Source organism: Thalassophryne amazonica, chromosome 5 (genome assembly GCF_902500255.1).
Source record: "Thalassophryne amazonica chromosome 5, fThaAma1.1, whole genome shotgun sequence".
Lineage (NCBI taxonomy): Eukaryota > Metazoa > Chordata > Actinopteri > Batrachoidiformes > Batrachoididae > Thalassophryne > Thalassophryne amazonica.
Genome location: NC_047107.1, coordinates 69,801,123 through 69,822,538, shown reverse-complemented (window position 1 = coordinate 69,822,538; position 21,416 = coordinate 69,801,123). Strand labels below are relative to the sequence as shown.

The window sequence follows — 21,416 nt, the reverse complement described above, 5'->3', positions numbered from 1 at the left end:
GGGCTGCGGCCTCAACTTTATCTAAATTCTGGGTCTTTTAGTGATGTTTAGGGCTAGTGGCCGGCGATCACCTTAGTATTTCTCTGTTTTTTTTGTTGTTTAATGCTGGCAAATTATACAGTATTTTTTGTCTTTCTGATGCCTGATTCTGTTTTTTCTCTCTGTTTAAGGTGCAGCTCCATCCAGAGATGGGAGTTGTATTCGTGTTGGCGATCCTCCTGTCTTGTGCGCCAATAGCATTTCTTGTATATTTGTCCGAGAATTGTTCTGTAAATTATGTTTGTAGCATGGCCCAAGCAGAGGGTCACCCCTTTGAGTCTGGTCTGCTTGAGGTTTCTTCCTCAGAGGGAGTTTTTCCTTACCACTGTTGCTCTGGGGGTTGGTAAGGTTAGACCTTGCCTGTGTGAAGCGCTTTGAGGCAACTCTGTTGTGATTTGGCGCTATATAAACGAAAATAAACTGAAAACTGAAAATAGTCATATTAACCAATTGACCAAACAATCAGTAAACCATGGACTTGTGACGTGGAACAAAGTTGGGATCATCAGTGAGTTGATAGTTCTGAACCTTAAGCCCCTTTCACACCGGGCCTCCTTCGAGTTGCTTCATGTGGCATCATGACGACGCAGGAATGTCTGCGTGAGGTGTGCACAGCAGGGGGGCAGAGAGGTGGTGAGGATGCAGAGGAGGATCTGCAGGCAGTCTGGCTGCAGCCAGACTGTGCACTCTGATTTCTCTTCTAGTTTATATTTGTTCTTGTGCAGGGCTGCGCTCCGATTTCTGTTATAGTTTATCATTCTTCCTTTGACCGCGAGCTGCGTTCACGCACGCAAACGAACAGCCTGTGAGTAAATGTGGAGATGTCTGGAGTTGTGGACATGTGCTGTCTCTGGCAATCAGTCTGTGAGCAGGACTTATGTCCTTTTTTGTCATTTATTTAACACATTTATGAGAGAGTTTGAGGGGAGAGTGAGGAACTGCCTGCAGCCAGCCAGTTTTTCTTTTAATTGTTCACATGTACGCGCGCAAACGAACCATCTGTGAGTGGACCGGAGATGTCCGGAATTTTTACTGGATGTGGACATGTCCTGTCTCTGGCAATCAATCAGTCTGTGAGCAGGACTTTTATGGACTTTATTTAAACACAGTTGTGAGAGAATTTAAGAGCAAGTAGCTGCAGCAGCAGCTAGACTGAGCTTTTTTTTTTTTCTGGGATCTTTGAGCGTGTAGTTTTACTGCACTGTGTACTCTGTATAAAAACAATCCTGCGTGATTTATACTTCACGAACAATGGAACACAGCAGGAATCATAAATTTGCATCGGGTAATGTACTGTGAGGGTGTGGCTTCCAGTCACGCTGAGTACCGTTGCTTTGCCCTGACTTGCATTGAAACCACTTCCTTTCTGTGTCCTGTGCTCGACACAGGAAGAAATTAAATGTGTGATTTTTGGCGTCCGATTCACTTCGTCCTTGGTGTCCATCACGGTGCTGTGGCGTTGAACTACATCGTCTTGGCACTAGGTTGCATCCATGTGGCGTCGTCATGACACCACACGACTCAACTCGAAGTGGGCCCCACTGTGAAAGGGGCTTTAGATCATTTAGTCCCACACATTTCCCAGATCCTGTCAATCTCCACTGAAGGTAGGACATTATCTGTTTCATGGATGCAGTCAGATGACAACATGCACTTAAATTCACTGTTTATTTTTAATCCAATACGAGGTCTGTCCAAAAAGTATCGTACCTTTTTATTTTTTTCAAAAACTATATGGATTTGAATCACGTGTGATTACATCAGCCAAGCTTGAACCTTCGTGCGAATGTGCCGCAAAAATGCTATGTCCAGCTCTGTTGCCATTTCTGTGGTAGTCACATGATGTCCCGGATCAACACAGCGTTCAGTTTAGAAATGATCTGGTCGATCCAGCCTGTCGAATGGCCGCTGGGCACACCGCGCACCCTCCGCCGCTGTGGGCCGTCTTTAAAAAGGATTTAACAGTCCATAATCCGCGTGACGCCGACAGAATCTTCACCGATATACTACTGAATCTATCGAATGGTTTCCAACTGCCTGTCTCTAACAGTTTCTGAAAAAAATTTCATGGAGCAAAGCGGCAGTCTCTCAGCAAGTTCTCAGACAAAAGAAATCCGACGGGAGGGGTGGACCAGTGCTCACTCAAAGCCTGCCCACAGGCGAATGATGCAACCGACAGGCGTGGAAAAACTCACGCATGCACACGAAGGTTCAAGCTTGGCTGATGCAATCACACGTGATTCAAATCCATATAGTTTTTGAAAAAAATAAAAAGGTCCGTTACTTTTTGGACAGACCTTGTATTAATTGTACATTTAAACATGTCATATGAAAACAGACTAACCTTCATTAGTAGTCCATACTGATCAAACAGCCATATCTTTTCTCTGGCTTCAGCCTGGGATGTACCCATCTCAATCATGGCCATGACAATAAGGTTGGCAATACCAAGAGCAGCCTGTGAGAGACACACACACAGCAAAATGACAACTAATTATTAGCATACTGTATCTATGATTTGGTAAATATTCAACTTCTCCAGTAATGTGCTCAACCTTCGGCCTGTGAACTCTCTGGTAGGGAAGTAACAGTTCAGTTTTGCCCACACTTATCACTACTTACAGTAAACAGCATCAACACATTTACTTTGGCTGTATTTTGGGCCTTAATGATGAAGAATAAATTGAAATACTGGACAATATCTACAATTGGGTGATTTAGCAGAAGGTCTGTGCCATTGTGATAGACCATCACATATCAAAGGTTTTGAGTTATGGTTTGCTTTAAATGTGTGAAGTCTATCCACATTTCAATACATACACAGTTGCGCAAAGACTCATGGTTACACAGAGATTCCTGTATCCTACTAAACTTTTGTTTGCTGAAGGTACACTGACGTAAAAGAAATACTGACACGAAGAAACTATCTTACCTCTCCAGCTCCCAGGAAGAGCACACGGTGTTCAGTGATAGGTTTGCCAATTGCTTTCTGAGCCGCCAACAGACCAGCTAGCGCAACAGATGCAGTGCCTGGACAGAAGCACAAATGCCAATAAACGCAAACACACTGCCCCTTGAAGGCAAATTAATAAATAATTACCACTTGTCTGGGCAGAATGCAGGAAAATCAACAAGAAAAACTTGCTCTTGGTCAGTAAGCCAAGCATTTTGTTCTCCCATTTATGTTACCTTACATTCTAATATTTATAAAATTGGGCAATTTTCTAAACCAGCACTTGTTAGTGTGTTTAGGCAAAGATTTTAACATCAACAAGTGACCATGTGGATATAAGAAATTGTCAAATTCTAATTTAACAAAAGGACAGCATCCTGCAAGTTGGCAAGGTAACAATCACAAGTGTTGTGCACAGGATTCATTGTGAACCTTGGATATCATCATTGAAGGTGCAGTACTTCTCCCTGTACTTCCTAAGGAAACGAAAAGCATTGTGGTTCCCAAAGTCCTCAAACTGGATCAGTGTGTCCTGGCCATATTTTTCCACTACAGCTTCCATAAACTCATCAATCAGATCATCATAAGCTTGAGAACAATCTCGCCTCTGATACAGTCCCATATAAAATGGATCTCTGAGGAGAGCCTGGGCAAAGAGAGACAGCCAAATAAACATATATCATGAAGGTTTCTTATTTTACTTGGCACACATAAACATACAATGTTATCATTATGCAAAAGATAAAGAACTTTCTTACTTCATTGTTTGTACCAACGTCTATCACAACTGGCAGACATTTCTCTGGTCTAATGCCAGCACAGGCAGTGTACAGGCAAAGTTTTCCCACAGGAATCCCCATGCCATAAACACCCAGGTCTCCTAATCCCAAAATACGCTCTCCATCTGTTACCACTACAGCCTACACAAAGAAATAGATCAATCAGGAATGATGACTACCAACCGTAACCATGACTAAACTGGATCCCATTCACATGAGAATCTTGACTTCAGGTGACATTTCTAAAAAATTTTAGATACATTTTAAATTGTACTGCAACAAAGTCCATAAGGACCACAATTTCGAGGACCACAATGTAAATAAGCACCCGTATTGAAGCTTTCTTGTGTAATCCTCTGCAGTATTTGTATGTATTCTTATGTAATTTTATTGCTGAATAAAATCAAATCAAAAGTCAAATCAAATCAAGGAAATGTTTTAATTGTTATTCGTTCAACTCCAAAAACAGTAATAATCAGAGGTGGGACAAAGTCACTGTCAAGTCATTCTCAAGTCATGAATCAGCAAGTCCCAAGTCAAGTCTCAAGTCAGCTTGCAAATGTACAAAAGTCAGCTTGGTCATTATGACTTGACTTGGGACTTGCTGATTCATGACTTGAGAGTGACTTGATGGTGACTTCATCCCACCTCCGGTAAGAATCATGCAACAAAAAGTCATACTAATATTTCTGATGAAGAGGCATTCCAGTATGTGAGGGGAGATTCAGTACTCACTGAAACATTAGTCTCTGGCCAATTGTCCAAAATGGAGCGGATGTGTCCTTTATCCAGAATAGAGATGAATAAACCTCTTAGAGCAAAAACAAATAAACAAGAAAGCCATCAAACTGCTGTCTGTGTGTCAGATTGTCCTTGAGCAAGACAATGATGTTTCTGTTAACTGTGTGTGTGTGTGTATACACCTGCCTACTAAAAGAGCTACTTCAATATCACAGTCAATATTTAAATATATTTTACCCTCTGTTACAAGCATAAAACTTTACCAGAATCTACACAAGAAGTCCACAATTTGTCAAGGTTTGTTCTTTAAATTATTCCAATCACGTTACATTAATGTAAACTCTGAAAATTAGTCCAGCCCTTAAGCAAGGCTGTGAAATGAAAATTGCAAAATCCGAGGAAAATTTGCAGGGGGTCTGGGGGGTGCACCCCCTCGAGGAGCCAGGGTCTAGGGCCTTGTGGGGCCCTTGAAACCAAATTAAATTTTCATCTACTGATACATTTTCAACATCTGGAAGAACAAATCTCAAAATTAGTGCATATTTAAATGATCCTAGATTCAACCTTTCATTTGAACCGTCAATGATCATGTTGAAACAACAGAATATGACGTGAAAGTAGGACCTGGTATGATTTTCCTTTTAATTGTAAACCAAATTATGCATTAACTCAGAACAATTAAACTACATGAAATTCATGAAGACTGAAAAGACTGTTACAGCATTTCAAAAACCACAGCTAAAGTTTGTAGAATATTTTTAAAATCTGGGTAAAATATCAATAACGTACCTTATAGTAAAAAGCTACACATTCCTGTAAATCCACTCAAAGCCACAATGTCTTTTTTCCCACGAAAAAAGTCTACATTAATAAAAACTAATTTACATTGTTGTGTAAATTCATGCAGCCTAAATTCATTCAAAGCCACAATGTCTTTTTTTTTCCCAATGAAAGAAAGTCTAGATTAATGAAAGAAAAAAAAAAAAGGCACATAATCTTTTCTGAAATTCTGTTTGAACAGCAGCACAATGTTTATTTTCCAGAGAGAGAAAAAAATTCTTACCAGTTCACTTTTCCCGTTTATCTTTCAGGTGTGTTCATGAAGCCAACAACAATTCCACAGATTCTTGTCCTTATGAGACTTTTTCAAACCGTCTTTCTTGCCATCTTCGCTCTGTCTGATGTCGCTCCGTGACACAGGACATGCTGCGAAATTCTTCTGTTAAAAACTTGAAAGTTCTAAAAGTTTGCGATGTCCACATGCTACATTTAGCTAAGCTTCGCACAGGATCCACACAGCGTCACCGCAGCAACCAACCAGTCCCGCTTTACGACAACTGTTGTAACAGCCAGGCTTTAAGTGGCATTTATTCTCCTCGAAACTCCGCGGATCCGAGGAAACCGATTTGTATCTAACACACAGATCAGTGTCCGTGGACTTATAAAACTTGCATAATGTCGTAAAAAAAAAACAAAAAAAAAAACGCTTTGCGATAAGCATTTTAAAAACTCAGTAACGATCACAACATTAACACCCCCGCCCCATGATGAAATCCGCGGAATCCCGCAGATCCAGAGTTTTCAGTTTGGGTACAGTAGACCATAGGGATCAGTAGTAGAGGATGACATTTTTCGGGAATTCCTGTGGGTCACGTGATTCCTGAGGGATTCCCGCGGGATGGGAGTCAAAATTTTATCAATCCCGTGATTGGGATGGGACAGGAATAAAAATGAACGGGAGCGGGCAGGAGCGGGAATGCCAAGAATAGATGATGATTTTCATCTATTTTAAAACAACCAAAACGAGTTCACACCAGGCGCGATCAGACACTACAAATTTGCGGGGGTCGCGTGGCGACGGGCGCGCCTCCTTCGCCCGGTGTGTCGCTCTGCTTTTGCTGCGAAAATTCGCCCCGGTGCATCATCAAATAGGAGGAGCTTCCATTCCGCTCGCCAGCTCCGGTTGTCAGTCAAGTTAACATGATGGACCTTGATCACACGGAGCGAGTTGTTGTGGAAAGCTCCCAATACAGACAGTATCATTATTTGCTGCAGGAGCTGCGTCTGGATGACGGCCGCTTTCAGCGGTCCTTCCACCTCTGCAGGACCCAGTTTGAGGACCTCCTGTCCCGTTCAGGCACGCACATGTAAACAATAAAAAAAAAGAAACTCTGCTGCCTGCTATGGGACTGCAGCTTGCTCTTCCCCCCAAAACTCTGTCATAATTGTGTTTAGAAACCAGTCACCATTTGTTTTATTATACATCTGTGTAGTTAATTAATAAAATATTCTCAGACGATTCGCTCGCACGCAAAAAAAAAAAACAACTCCGCTGCTTGCTGCTCCTCGCTCTTCCCCAAAAAACTCTGTCATAATTGTGTTTAGAAACCAGTCACCATTTGTTTTATTATACATCTGTGTAGTTAATAAGTAAAAAAATAAAAAATAATCTCCACAGACGATTCGCTCACGTAAAATAAAAAGAAACTCCGCTCCCGCTGCTGGTGCTGCTGCTTGCTCCAAAAACTCTGTCATAATTGTGAAATAAAGGACAAAAGAGACATAAGTCCTGCTTACAGGCTGCTACCAGATACAGGACATCTCCACATCACTACATTTTCAGTCCCTGATTGATCATCACGGCGCGAGACATACGGGAGTGGCATGGGATTGGGAGTCATCTTTACAGGAGTGGGACGGGATGGGATTTATTTTTTTACTCCAGTCCAGGATTGGGACAGGATGGGATTTTTTTCTGGGAGCGGGATGGGACAGGAGTGAAAATCCACTCCCGTGTCATGCTCTAATCAGCAGGCCTGTCATGACAACACATTTTGCTGGATGATATACTGCCTCAGAAAATATGATAAAAACATGATATTATCAAGGATATTGTTTTTAAGACAATTTTATGCCATTGATATAATGATAATATAGCATACAAAATGCAAGTACACCTATAGAGAGCAATGAACATTTAATTCTCAAGAACAATAAACACTGGACATCAATGGGCCTATGCAAAGTGGAATGAATAATTTGTAATTTTTTAAAATCGATTTTAAGAGACACAACTTGAGCCAGTTAAAGTTAAATATGATGCAAATTTCATATTTCATGTCATTTGACTTTATGCATAGATAATATTTAAAATATTAAAAATGCATTAATATTGGATGGATATAAAATTTGCTCCCATGTTCAAAACTTAGACAAAGTGGCTTTAATCTAGTGAGGCAGTGAGCTGCTTCATGAGGCACTGATGCACAGTGAGACGAAGTGTAAATGTGTAAATTATGACTCTTTTCATCAAACATTTTTAAATTGGATTAAATCTCTCATTTGATTTGGAAGGATTTACTGTGCAGTACATTAAGTGGTATTTTGACATGTCAAGCCTTACTGCCTTCAACATTTTGTCAATTTTATGTTTGATTTTGCACAAATGACCACATCTCTTAAAGCTTCACTCTACAGATGTAAAACCATCATAGGCAGCGTCACAATTCGGCAACCATCCCATCCATGAAATACTATACTAATTCATATCAATTGTGTACTTTTGTAATAAGTTTGTCGTGTTGCCCGTCTCAATTTGCATGCACCAGACAGATCTCATACGGGGACAGTGATTCAATACAATTGTGGATTGTACACTTTGTTTATGAGGTTCATTATTTAGAAAGCAAAAGGTAACTTAATCAATTCCATTTTTTATTCTTCCAAACTTTCTGGAATGCAGTCACTTGTTTCAACTAGCCAGTGCCGTATTGTTATATGCTGTCCACCTATGCAGAGTACAGGGCTAACCCTTCCTCCTGCAGAGAGCAGGACACGATAGGGACAGAAGCAGTGGTACTGAAATGTTGGCGACATGTCAACCAACACGCACGTAAAAGTGTGATATATCGAAGCTAGAAAAACTCCAGAGTAATTACTGTGATGGGCTGAGGTATCAGATACAATAATAGTTCCTTCATTTCTTTCACATCAATTCCTAAGAAAGTAATGGCCCCTTCACACATAGTGCAAAGTTTGGATGGTGTTTGGATGAAAACGGCGAAATAGCGCGACACAGTTCGAAATTAGCACACAAAACATCACGCCGATGGGCAGGCAGACGCGCACGAACCCAGTGCGAGAGTTCGTGCACGCGCCGTGTCCACTGAGCAGGAACAGTGCCAGCTGCACCCCATGGCACCGCTTATGTGGAAGAAATAAAAACCAGCTGGCACGTGTGGAACCACATCGCACTTTATGTGGAATAAAAAACAAACAAACAAAAAAACAAAGAAGAAAACACACCACCCGGGATGCGAACTCACTCTGATTCCCAGTCAGAGACTTTACCACTGAGCTACGGAGCAGTTCTCTGAAAGCTGCGGGAAGCTGCCTCATATCAGGAAGGACATGGAAGTATTACAAAAAAATTAAAATCCCACACCATATAAAAACACAGCGTTTATCAAACGAGCAAAACAAATATGATCCATCTGTTCCTCTGGTGATGACCCATGGTTACAGACATACAGTCATGAAATGACATGAATGAGAAGCAGTACCTGGGGTGCTATCAGTGTCCACTCCGTACGCGCGCTCGCTTGCTGCAGCTTGTCGCCACTACGGTGATATATGTTATGTCCACATAAATACAGCAATCAGACACGTGCCTCACAGTGGGCAGTTTTTAGTCCATGACTGTCCAAACACAGTAGGTGTTGTCTAGCTGGAATTTCCAGAATGACAGATCACCACAGCTGCTTCTGTCAGAAGCCACGCCTTCCGTGAGTGGAGCGCACACACCCACGTGTCAGTGTGTGCGTTTGCAAAGTCACACTTGTGGGGAACTTAGACAAATTTCACAGCAGTACAACAGTGGTCGTCTGCAGCCTGTTGTGTGTAGCGTGCGACTGGCCACACATTTTCTAAGTGCCATGCGAGCGGTGTTAGGAGTTCGTGCGTGTCACCTGGAATTTGGCCGGCACCTGCCGCGAGAGGGTGAGATGGGTTTGCACAGCACACACTTTGTCTTTCAGGCGCTTGTGTGCGCAAATAGTTGTAACAACAGGTGTACGAGGCATTGGCAGCAGGGACAACATTACACGGTTTGCACATGATTCCTGTGTCATGCGCACTAAGTGTGCACTTCGTCCAAACTTCGCACTATGTGTGAAGGGGACCTAAGTTATATCTGATAATTAAAATAAAACTCTGGAATAAAACAGATACCAAGTTTATCATAAATTCTTTGTAAATGTGTCTTGGCAGCTCAATTTTTGGACCAAGTTGTTTAAAGTTAGTATCAACATGTCCTTACTTTGGTCTTCTAAAAATGTGTCCATATTGTGTGCAGGCCAAGCCCACAGTGGGAGTGTAGACAATCGGCATCAAATTTTCTATGTCATCCATCAGTACTCTGTAGAATAGCCTCTCATTCCTTTCCTGGATGCCCATCAGGTAGATGTACCTGTGTGAAAAGGGAAAAGGAAATTAAATTGAAAACCAAAGTTTAATACCATATATGATGGATGGAGTAATATGTAGGAATACTGCTGAAGGAAAAAAAAACCCAGAAAAAGATTTAATGGGTGGGCAATAGCAAGCAGGAAGCAAAGAGACAGAGAGAAATCAAATGTTACTGCAACACAATGGGTGAGACAACTGGAAAGTCTTTAAACATTTTCAATAACTCCAACAAATAAAAGTCAAGACAAACACAACAACCTGAAGATCATTTTATGCCTATCCTGCCCAGTGATTTAATGAATCATTGTCCATACTTTTCTAGGGGATCAGTCATCTTCTTGAGATTCCGCTGAAAGCGCATAGCCTGAATATCTTGAGTCTCCACCTTGGGTGGCAGAAGACCATGTATCCCTAAAATCTGTCGCTCCCGTAGAGAGAAGGCCATTCCCTAAGAGTATGGACAGAAAGAAGTGAGAGGAGAGACTGAGGAATTAGGTAAGAACTTTGTGCTAAACACCCATATTGTAAAATATTCTGCAAAATGTTTTGAACTGTAGTGTACATGATAGTGGCACAAACAAATCTGTTTGGACATTATATTTGCAGCAAATGCTGGAAAATCCAGTAAATCTAGTCTGCTATTGCTTGCAGAAACTTCATATTTGGTGGTGCATGCCTTGGAGAAGTACTTCGCATGGGTTCGAAGGCCAGTGACCTTGACCTATTTTTCAAGGTCACCAATTGTTTTGAAGGCTGGCAACCGTGACCAACTTTTTATGGTCACTGTTTGTCACATCCTCTAAATAAATATTATGCCAATCTCCAATTTTTTCATTGTATATCCCAGTTTACATCAAACACATGAGGCTTCAACGAAATAACCACCCCATACAAGTACATATTACTGCACTTTGTATGGAAAATAACACTGTGCGCGGGGCATTTCGTGATGAATGTCTCCAGTTTTTGGACTGTTATTTTGGGAATGATCAACGTCCTTTTTCTCCGGCACACCTATCTCATGTATGCAGTTCACCTGGAGTATTTGTGGATCAAGGGCGCCTCAGTAGTGATAAGATGTGTTCCACCCAGTTTTACCTGCCAGTCAGGGGTCAGACTGACAATCTATATAGCCTGTTTCAGAAGCCTTGAAACACTATTTTATATATCATACCTTCAGTATTATTAACTACTGGCCACAATATTAAAATGTTTCACTTTGCATATTAAAGTCCAATCTGATGCCTCTGGTGCTGAAGAAAATGCTAATAATAACCATAAGTGATTATAAATGATGTGCTTGACATCTGTTACCTAAAGCTATACTATTCCTAAATCACAGAAAAGTAACCTCAAATATTTTGAAAACTGTTAAAAGTTGCACTAGACAAGATTTTTGTCAAGATGCAAGTATCACATCTTTCTAAGAATCCATAATTCTGCACACAGTATTTTATTAAATGAAAATACTCATCACTATGACATGACGCTTCACCAGCAGCCCACAATTTAGAATTAAAGTATAAACTATAAACATGTGATAAAAGGAAAAACTTGAACACGTGAATTGAGAAGAGCAGCACGATGGGTTTAATAGATAGCACTGTTGCCTCACAGCAAGGTTGCGAAATTCACACCTGTGGCTTTTCTGTATGGAGTTTGCATGATCTCCCCATGTTTGCGTGGATTCCCTCTGGGTGATCCAGCTTCCTCCCACTTCCAAAGACATGCACGTTAGGTGAATTTGTGACTTAACTGACTGCAGAAATGAATGTGCATATCTATATGTGGCCCTGCTATAGACTGGCGTCCTGTCCAGGGTGTACCTCACCTCACGCAAGATTTTAGACAGCAAGCTATCCAGCCATCATTTGGACGGTCAATTTTCGAAAAAGACGGCCGAAAAAAATAGCAGGCGGCTTTCTCAAAGCCGTCAAAAATTAGGACTGGGTCCGATCGCTGCAGCCATGTGTGTGTGTGTGTGTATGTGTAGTCAGCTGGCTGCAAGGAGGGGGGGAGGGGGCATGAGCCACTCCAGTCAGTGCAGAGAGAGAGCACATACTCAGAGCAGAGAGTGAAGCAACACGTTAAGAAAACACACAAAACTGTGGCGCTGCCTTTTTTTCTCCCTGCAGGGCTCTGACAATATGTCCTGTTCACATCATGTGAGCATGTCGGGGACAGTTACTGAATTTATAAGATGAAATAAATGGTCAAAATTCCTTGAAAAATGAGAATATATGAATGAACGTTATAAAAACACACACGTGTGTTAAAAAAACCTAATGTGGAGAAACTCTGCAGTGATGATCAGAAGCAGAAATCACATAAAGCAGGTGAGAACTCTGAATGTTAATAAGCTGTTATTTTCCAAATATATTCATTTTAGATCTTGAGCTTAATAAAGTTGTTTTATGTTCATTCAAGCACAAAACGTGACTGAGGAGGACAAAAAAAAAAAAAGAGGAAATGAACTCTAGTCAGAACAAAAACACAAGGTGCTGATTTTTATGTTATTTTTCAAAGTTATTAGTTATATACAACCCCAAATCCAATGAAGTTAGGACGTTGTGTAAAATGTAAATAAAAACAGAATACAATGATTTGCAAAGAATAATCACATAACGTACAAGATGATGTGGACATAGGAAAGGGGGTTTCACATAATCCAGTGCAAGCAGGATTACAAACCATCGGTCTCAGTGGAAAATACAATTTGCAGTACACGTGATTCATTTCTGCTCTCAAACATCTGATCTCTAGTTTTACTTTAAATGTACATAATCCTCATTTACAGAGAAAAATTAAAATAAATTGTATTACTCTTCAATACTTAAGTAGTGTACTATATATATATATATATATATATATATATATATATATATATATATATATATATATATATATATATATATATATAATGTATCGGAAGTTATAGATAACCAATAAATTCCAGTATTGTCTCCGGTACACTTGCAGGTACTAACAAGCTGATGTTGAGTTTTAACATCACAATCGCTTATGGTATCATCAAACGCGACAACAGACCCAAGCAATGAGTCAGCAATTCTGTCTGAGCATCCTGCCCCCTGCTGGAAGCTCCTGTTTACTACATGGCTTCCAGCACAGAAGCAAGCTGAGAGGAGCCCTGAAGCTCAACTCTCTACTCAATCACAACGCTGCTGTCAGGCGGAGGTCTTGGAAAATAAAGCAGTGCTGAGTTATGGTTTGGTGTATAAATAGAATAACTCCATTAATGTCAATTCTCTCATTTGTACAAAGTTAAAATATAACATGTATCTTTTAATGTTGAATAATGCGCTAATTCTGAAGTTTTGTAACAAACACAGACAGATCCCAAAGGATTCTGGGTAAAATGTTCCTCCACTAACAGTGATTGGTTGACTCATTCATTATGTAAACCAACACGCTAATGTGAGGTGTGTCGTGTGTTGGTGTTTACAGATAAATGTGCTTTTGTAAAATATTCCATTTTTCTATTTGTAAAAAAAGACATTTAAAAAAAAGCCAAATTGTAATTAGATAAGCGTCTGATATAACCAGTGTCAAAAATAAATAGAACACTGCCATGATCCACTGGTGCCAGACGTTTAGATCTTAAGCTGGGTTTACACTGCGCGAGTTTTGGCCCTTTTTCAGATTTTTTTTTTCCCCATCTGCATATATAGTAATGGTAAATGCCACACTGGCAGAACCATTTATGAACATTAATACACATATATGAAATTTATTCTTGCAGGACAGAAGGTATGTAGTGCGTGAGTGAATGTGGTGTGCGTGTGTGACCACCATCCGCCCTTCCCGATCAGCCTACAACATCCTACTCAAAGCCGAATGACAACTTCTATCAGGAGGGACCGACCACTAAAACAACACGAAGACAGACAAAAACTTAAAGACAAGTGGTGAAAGCAATAACTGTGAAGTGAGACATCGAGGAGATGGGTCCCCAACATAAAACATGCCGGAATAAACCACCACACATGAACAAGCAGTGACAGCGACAGTCTGTTGTCTAGTTAGTGAGCATTCATACCCTAATCTAAGACACCAGAGTCTTGATCCTCGAGAGCACCCAAAACCAAATTGTGGTGTCGGCCACAAACACACAACCAACCACACACAGAGACCCAGATCACAGCTATATATCTGATCACTACTGTGGCTAGTGTGTTGGGCCAAGATAAAAGTACAGAACCCTACCATATGACATGGACCACTCCATGGGAAGGAAACAGGGCCAAGATAAAAGTACAGAACCCTACCATATGACATGGACCACTCCATGGGAAGGAAACAGGGTGTCAGCAGGGCCCATCAAGAGGGGGGAGCCCAGAACCACACCACCCTGGGCACGGCCCCAAGAGGGAGGACCGAGCGGCGGCGAGGACGGGGGGTAAAGGACCCACCGCAACTGAACCCAGAGCGCAGGCAGGGACCACCGGCATACGAGTGTGGTGCCCGTCCCCCAGAAAAGAGGCGAGACCCACCCCCCGGGCCAGGAAGCACACGAGGCCCCCCAGACACCCGAGACCTCCCCAAGTAGCCTGCAGGACCCCCCAGACCCCACCCCAGCCTCCAATCCACGCCCATCCCGGACCCCACCAAGCCCAAGATCGGGAGACCGTCTAAGCGAAAACAGGGCAACACCCCACCCCAAGGAAACCGCGGCCCCCAAACCCACATCTCCAGACCCGCGGCGGGACCAGGGAGACCACGATTGGGGGGGGGAGGGGGGTTGCCCTGGAGGAGCACCGGAAACACAGGGAAAGAACAAACCAACAGGGGGGACAGGGGACCAGGCAGCCGGAGATGGGTGAGCCACCCCGCCCGGCAGCCCCCAAGCCAGGGAGGTGCAAGATGAGACCCAGGAGAGACAGGGGCAGCCAAGGAGCCCAGGTGGACAAGGAGGACAGGTGGGCCCCACAAACCCGGGGGGAGAAGCAGGGGCATAGGGGGGCCATGTGATCTGGCCACGGGGAGAGGCACTCCCCCCCCTCCTCCAGGCACCAGACCCCGGCCCACCAATGGACAGGCCCAACGTGGATAGGAATGATGGCCGTCCAATTATCGCCCGTCCTCCACCACCCCACCCCCCCAATAGGATCAGAATCCCAGCGGTGTGGCACCAGGGCCCCCCGCAGGCAGGCTGGACAGCCCCCCCCCAAGGAAGAGGTGCACCCGCACCCCGCAAGGGAGGAGCCGGAAGGGAGCGCGGGCACGCACCCGACCCATCCCCCCCAGAGCCACCGGGCAGCACCCACCGGAATGCAGCTGATTTTTCATTCGTGGGAGAATAACTAAGAGCTGCGTTTAACATCTCACGACCACTTTCTGATCAGCAATCATATGGTCAGATGAAAATCAAACCTGTTTGATATTCAGGTCAGCCGTCGTGAGGGTATCCTGCTGCTGAAGCGCTACAAGCATTCAACCTCTCGCACTATGCCTGTGCAAACACCACAGACCTGTCTTGTATTTTTTTTTTTTTAAACTGTGATGTCTCCCATTGAGAGTTTTTGTAAAAAATAAGAAATGTAAATTAAATTTGAAAAAAGAAGCTGCCGTTTACGTTTTGCTTCTGGAAACACAAGTCCGACATGTGGTTTTTGAACGTACAATGTGTGTGAGAACATAAACCGGGCGCTCTGAGCTTTTACACCGTGCGGTTCTGTAGTACAGTTTGAGCTGGAACCAAGTACAGTGATTGAAAATCTATCATACAGTGTCTGCCCAGCTTCAGGATGAATACTGCCATGAACACTACTGGCCAGTAGATGGCAGTAGAGACTATAAAAACGTGCCAAAACAATTACAATTATATTTCTCAAATCAAAAGTGGATTTTATAGGAAATTGGTTTGTTTGGCAGATATAGTCATTTTGTGCCAAAGAGGTTATATATGAGAACTAGAGGCCGCACTTGCACTGAGCCGTGTGCCGGCAAGGAGGCGTGATCGCCATTTTAATTCCGGGAAAGTTAGTGATTTGCGTACATAGAAGTTTAACAGGTGGAATATGCCGGAAAGCTGCGCACGTTGGCAAAGCCACAAACAGAGGAACAAGGGAGACAATATTTCCTTCCATAAGTAAGTGGTTTTGGTTCTTCTTGTCACTTCGTCTGTGATATTTGGATGATCAACAGCTGTATGTTTCCTGCCGTACCTGTGTTGCCCAATGACACGGACCACTTCACTTATGTCTAGTTGATATTTTCCACTGCTAGACCAATGTCTAGTTAAAATACTTGTCGTTAGTGATTAAAATTGTTCGACAAGACTGGGGATTTTTTTTTTTTATTTGCACCTTAAAATAATGAGATTATAATGACCCACGCTGTGCCGCTCACAGTCACACCCACACAGAGATGTGTACCCACACCACTGACTTCATGAATGAAACTCGGTCAATAAAGGATAATTGTGTAAAAATATAATGTATTGTAATGGTTTTAGGAGCCGCGCTGTGTTGAACACAGCAGCAGCTGCAGCAGGACCCCTCAGCTCAGCAGCTTGAACAGCTCAGATCCGTGTGACTTTCAACACTAATATTTGGGAATGTGTGTGTCAGAGTAAGTTTAATACATAATTTAATGTAAATTAATTTTACTGGCTTGATATCCAGGTCAAAATGGCATTTTAACACGTATTTTGCAAGCATTTTTCTGAGTGTGTTCAGTCGCGAATCTCCATTGAAAATGCATTAACATCCAGGAACTTCATCAATATTTTGCCCGGTTAGGAGACGTCATGTCCATGAAGGGACGTTTTTGTTTAGTGTGCAGCATTGGGAGTGCGGACTCTAGTTCTCATATACGACGCCATGTTTTGTGCACAAAGTACTGTCCTACTGCTCTCTGTGGACATGTTGCTGCAACTCTGTCATGAATGAAATGCTGCGCAAAGTGCTTCTTATATTGACAGAATCAGTCGAAGTTGCTAACAACAGTGATTGTCTGGACTGTACTACAAACAGAGCAACAAATTAAGACATCAGGGAAGATGATGGTCTAGTGGTAAAGGCGTTGGGCTTGAGACCAGAAGATCCTCGGTTCAAATCCCAGCCTGACTGGAAAATCACTAAGGGCCCTTGGGAAAGGTCTTTAATCCCCTATTGCTCCCAGTGTGTAGTGAGTACCTTGTATGGCAGCAACCTCATATCGAGGTGAATGTGAGGCATTATTTGTAAAGTGCTTTGAGCGTCTGATGCAGATGGAAAAGCACTATATAAATGCAATCCATTTACATCAATGTAAATTTTGTACCATCTGATCTCTTCCATAAGGACTCTTTGGTGGGTCCTTTTTCTTTTTTGAAGCACTCTATACTCTAAAAATCCTGGAGGGGTCAACGTTAGTTTGTCAGTACATAACAACATGTTTGTATTTTCTTTTTAAAGTTCTGATGCATTTATAACATATACACACACACACAAAACAGTGAAGCAGGTAAATTGAAGATAATGCCTGACTTAATGCTAAAGCCTGGTTCACACGACAGGATTTTAAAATTATCTTTAGGTTTCCAAAACCTGAGAGACCACACACATGAAGATAAAAAAGATCATAGCTTTAACAGGTTTGGTCGTACAGTGTGTGATGTTCAGCCACATGGTAAGGACAACAACACCACACACGAACAGATTTCACAAATGAACATTCACAGCTCAGACAGGAAATCTCGCAAAATCTCTCGAAATGAAACATGACTTCAGAGTAAACAAATGGAGGTACTTTGTGGACTATTTAAAACAGAGGGGAAAAAACGATACAAAAAGAAAAAGAAAAGGTGTTCTTTAAAGGAGTGGAGACAGCGCGACCACCAGACTTTCTGGTAAGTCAGAACAGCTGTTTTGATTTTATTTTCCACTCCGTGCATACGTCACCTCGCTTTCTGAATGGCTGCACATCACATTCATCAAGCTGCGTGCTCGTTTGTGGTCGGAGGACACCACACACACTGTGATATCGGGCCAAAAAAATCCAACATGTTGAATATCCCCTATTTGCGATTGGAGCGCTCCAGACGGCCTTCCGAGCAGATCTGAGTGCTCTTAACACACCACACATGGCAGGAATATCTAATAAGATTATCTTTAGCATCATCACGATTGTCGGGGTGTCCTTAAGATTGTCGGAAGTGGAAGATCGGGTCCGATATGGGACTAATTATCCTGCTGTGTGAACCAGGCCTAACCGACATTTTGCTCAAAGACTGCATAATTCCAACCAGAAATGTCAGAATAATAAGTACAAATGAACAATGTTTCAAAGCACTGCTGCTGTGGTAATGTCCTGGGTATAAGCTGAATGAGACAGAAGAGCGCCTTTGTTTAAGTGCAATTTTAGTTAACACGGCCTAAGAGTCAATTTTTCTCACTGTTTATTTAATTAGGATATATTTGACATTCCAATGTCTCAATGTTAAGAATTAAAAGTTAACTTTTTACTTTTGTAAAGGACATACTTGCATTATCAGCTACATAAAAGGCTCAATAACAATAAAACATAGTGCTTCTAGATTATTTTAGAATGATATATTATCCATTAAAATAGTTGTGATGACAGGCCTAAGTTTGACTACATCTAAATGCCTACACTTGCTGTAAATCGTTACATTGTTTCCACATTTACTCATTTGTAATGTGGAGCAGAGTTCTGAAAAGTGGAACATAAAGGAAAACAATCAATTTTTCCCAAACCAACAAGGAAAACATGATTGTTGTTCTGGTGTACAGACTAAAAAAGGGTTACGTCATTTTGATGACATGACAAATAATCAAGAGCTAATAGAGCACCATGTTGCTAAAAATGTTCACAAAGTTGCCATTTGTTTATTTAATGTATCTTCAACACTTTATATGCTCTCCACAGCTCATGACCACACACTTACACCAGTAATTGTCCACTCACCTTATTGGTGCGAGGGTTGAGCATGAGGGGCTTGCCCTTCTCTTTAGTATGTGCCCATCTGCACACAGAGACACAAGGCCACAAAGAAGAACTTGCCCTCACCGTGGACAACATGATGCTCACTCAGTGGTCTGGTAGGTGCAGTGGTACAAAGTTGCTGTGGATGTAAGGAGAAAGAAAGTTTAGCACATAAACTACAAAGCTGTTTTTAAAACAGAGCTGCCTTTCCATTTTCAGCAACTTGGACACCATGAATTTATGAAATTCAGCAAAACTGAGAAAGCTGTTCTAAAATGCAGAATATTCACAGTGACTACTGAGAAACAAAACCTACTGTAGTTTGGGCTAAACTAAATGTAGTAATGACAGTAGTTCAGATATGGCCGTGGACTTCTTAAAGTTATACTTTTACTTAAGAAGTAAAAATGAATCTGAGAAACGAACCAGTATCAGCAGTAACTATTTAGAGTTCGCAGGAAGAATAGGACAAAGTAAACATTTCATCACTTGATATCCTCAATGCCAAAACATCTTTTCAGTGTTGTGAGAAAGAATGGCAACATTACAAAGTGGGAAATGTTATAGCATCCCAACTTCTTTTGGAATGTGATGCAGACCTTAAATGGATGGAAATGAAGTTGTTCACACAAAAGATCTTGGGTTCATACTAGTGTTGCACAATTAAACCTACTTTAATCATCATCATCATCATCATCATGATATGAGCATGTGCAATAAACATCGCAAAAGACTGCCTAAGGTGCAATGAACAAATAATAAATTAATTTTATTTCTATACACCATGACATGAAGTAACATTTCACCGTGAGTGCTGACACTCAATGTTTTCACAGTTCAGTTTGCAGTTTTAGAGTGGGGTGCCAGTAGAAGGAATCCAAGATTTGTGTTTTTGGTCTAAGTTTATGTTTGAGACATCAGGTGGCGTGGTGACTCAAGCGGCAGCTCCTCCATCAATCGAAATAAAACCTCATAAAGTGACTTGAATTAATATAACTACAAGCAGGGATAAAAATAAGAAGGGGAGACCCACATCTCAGAGCCACGTCGTTCCTGAAACTTAGCACGAAAGCCAGGCTGGTGAAACGTGTACGTGAAAACGATGACATGACACAGGAACAGGCCCCGTCTGCTATACTTGACTCATTAAGAAAAGTGGTGGGTAAAGTAGTGGTGGAACGTATACAGGTCTTTAAATCAGAAATTAAAAGGAATTGTCACAAATGACAGCATGTTTCAAGGAAGTCATGAAAATCTGGATGAGCTAACAACTGAAATAAATTACCAAGTCAGTGTCGCTACCAGTAAGAGAAGGTGGTCAAACACTTGGAAGAGATGGAGAGAAGCATGGCAGGGAAAAAGGAATGGGACAATGGAGTGAAGGACACCCTCGTTCAGCTGCTAAATAATCAAATTACTCCAGGAGAAGATCACAGACTTGGAGGGTTGAACACTAGGTTTATGACAAATCTCAAATTTATTAGCCTGGGATTATAAATGATGAACTTTTACCTAAAACTCACAAAAATGACTTTGGTTTTGCCAGACCTTGAAAAAACCTCCCGCACCTAAGACAGATTCATATTTCACATTAAAACACCTAGCGGCTCAAACACTCTTTATTATAACATGTCAGTTTTACATACAATACACGAGGAATACATGAAAATGAGTACATATAGCATTTGTCGTGTTTTTAATAGTGTTTCAGATTTGTGTATTAGTGTTAATAAATTTGCTGCTAAGATATTTGTCTGTTTTGCAAGTAGAACGAACCTCCTCCATCAACCTTACAGCTCTCTCAGCTACTATGAGTAGAGAAGCATTTCACAGCTTTGGGACACTTAAGTTTGGATATTGATGACAGCAGGACTTCATAATCTGTCTCTCAATAGTGTTGGTTAGAAAACCAGGCCCACGACCATGTAGTTGCAATGAAATCGCAAGTTACCCTCAGCTGTTCTCGCCACTTTGCAAGAAGGAAAAATGCAATAAGTGCTAAAATTCCTCGTGAGTTCCACCTGGCACTGTGAAGTGATGGCAGCTTGTGCCATTTGATGTGAGGCCATTTTTCCTCCATTTTGTAAAACTTGTATTCTTCACAAAGCTCAAAAAGGAATTTAAAATCATGTCTCCAGCCAAGGTTCTCATATTCTGGTATCACTTCTGTGCCCATGTGTGCATTTTGCAAATCATCATACTGTTCCAAAATCTCATCAATAAACTCGTAGTTAATGTTAGGTGACGGTGACCGTATAGGAAAAAAGAAGTCCAACACATGTCGCAGAACAAGATCAAGAATGTGGTGCTGCCAGCCGATGTATTGAGGTTCATCGAATCCCTTGTGTTGAAATGTTCTCTGAAGCCTGGCTACAACACAATTTTTGTGACCAGTATTGACTGTTGTTGTGTCAGAGATGATCATCTGAATACTGTTCCATGCATTGTACTCATCAAGCAGGTCCTATCCTGGTATATACATGTCTGCA

At 41.7% G+C, this 21,416-nt stretch overlaps 1 protein-coding gene across 2 annotated transcripts in view; it reads right to left on the bottom strand.

Annotated features, from left to right (window-relative positions):
- me2 (malic enzyme 2, NAD(+)-dependent, mitochondrial) overlaps nt 1-21,416 on the bottom strand; it is a 95,668-nt gene that overhangs the window by 37,530 nt on the left and 36,722 nt on the right. The window contains exons 2-9 of one of the 2 annotated variants that reach the window (XM_034170495.1): nt 18,910-19,066; nt 10,293-10,426; nt 9,830-9,979; nt 4,507-4,582; nt 3,751-3,912; nt 3,425-3,638; nt 2,972-3,069; nt 2,384-2,497 (exon numbers count right to left, since the gene is read on the bottom strand). In XM_034170495.1, the coding sequence (XP_034026386.1) occupies nt 2,384-2,497; nt 2,972-3,069; nt 3,425-3,638; nt 3,751-3,912; nt 4,507-4,582; nt 9,830-9,979; nt 10,293-10,426; nt 18,910-19,023 (1,062 nt within the window). In that variant the 5' untranslated portion in view covers nt 19,024-19,066. Of the gene's footprint in view, nt 1-2,383; nt 2,498-2,971; nt 3,070-3,424; nt 3,639-3,750; nt 3,913-4,506; nt 4,583-9,829; nt 9,980-10,292; nt 10,427-18,909; nt 19,069-21,416 lie in introns of both variants that reach the window. The other variant, XM_034170493.1, reaches the window with a different exon arrangement.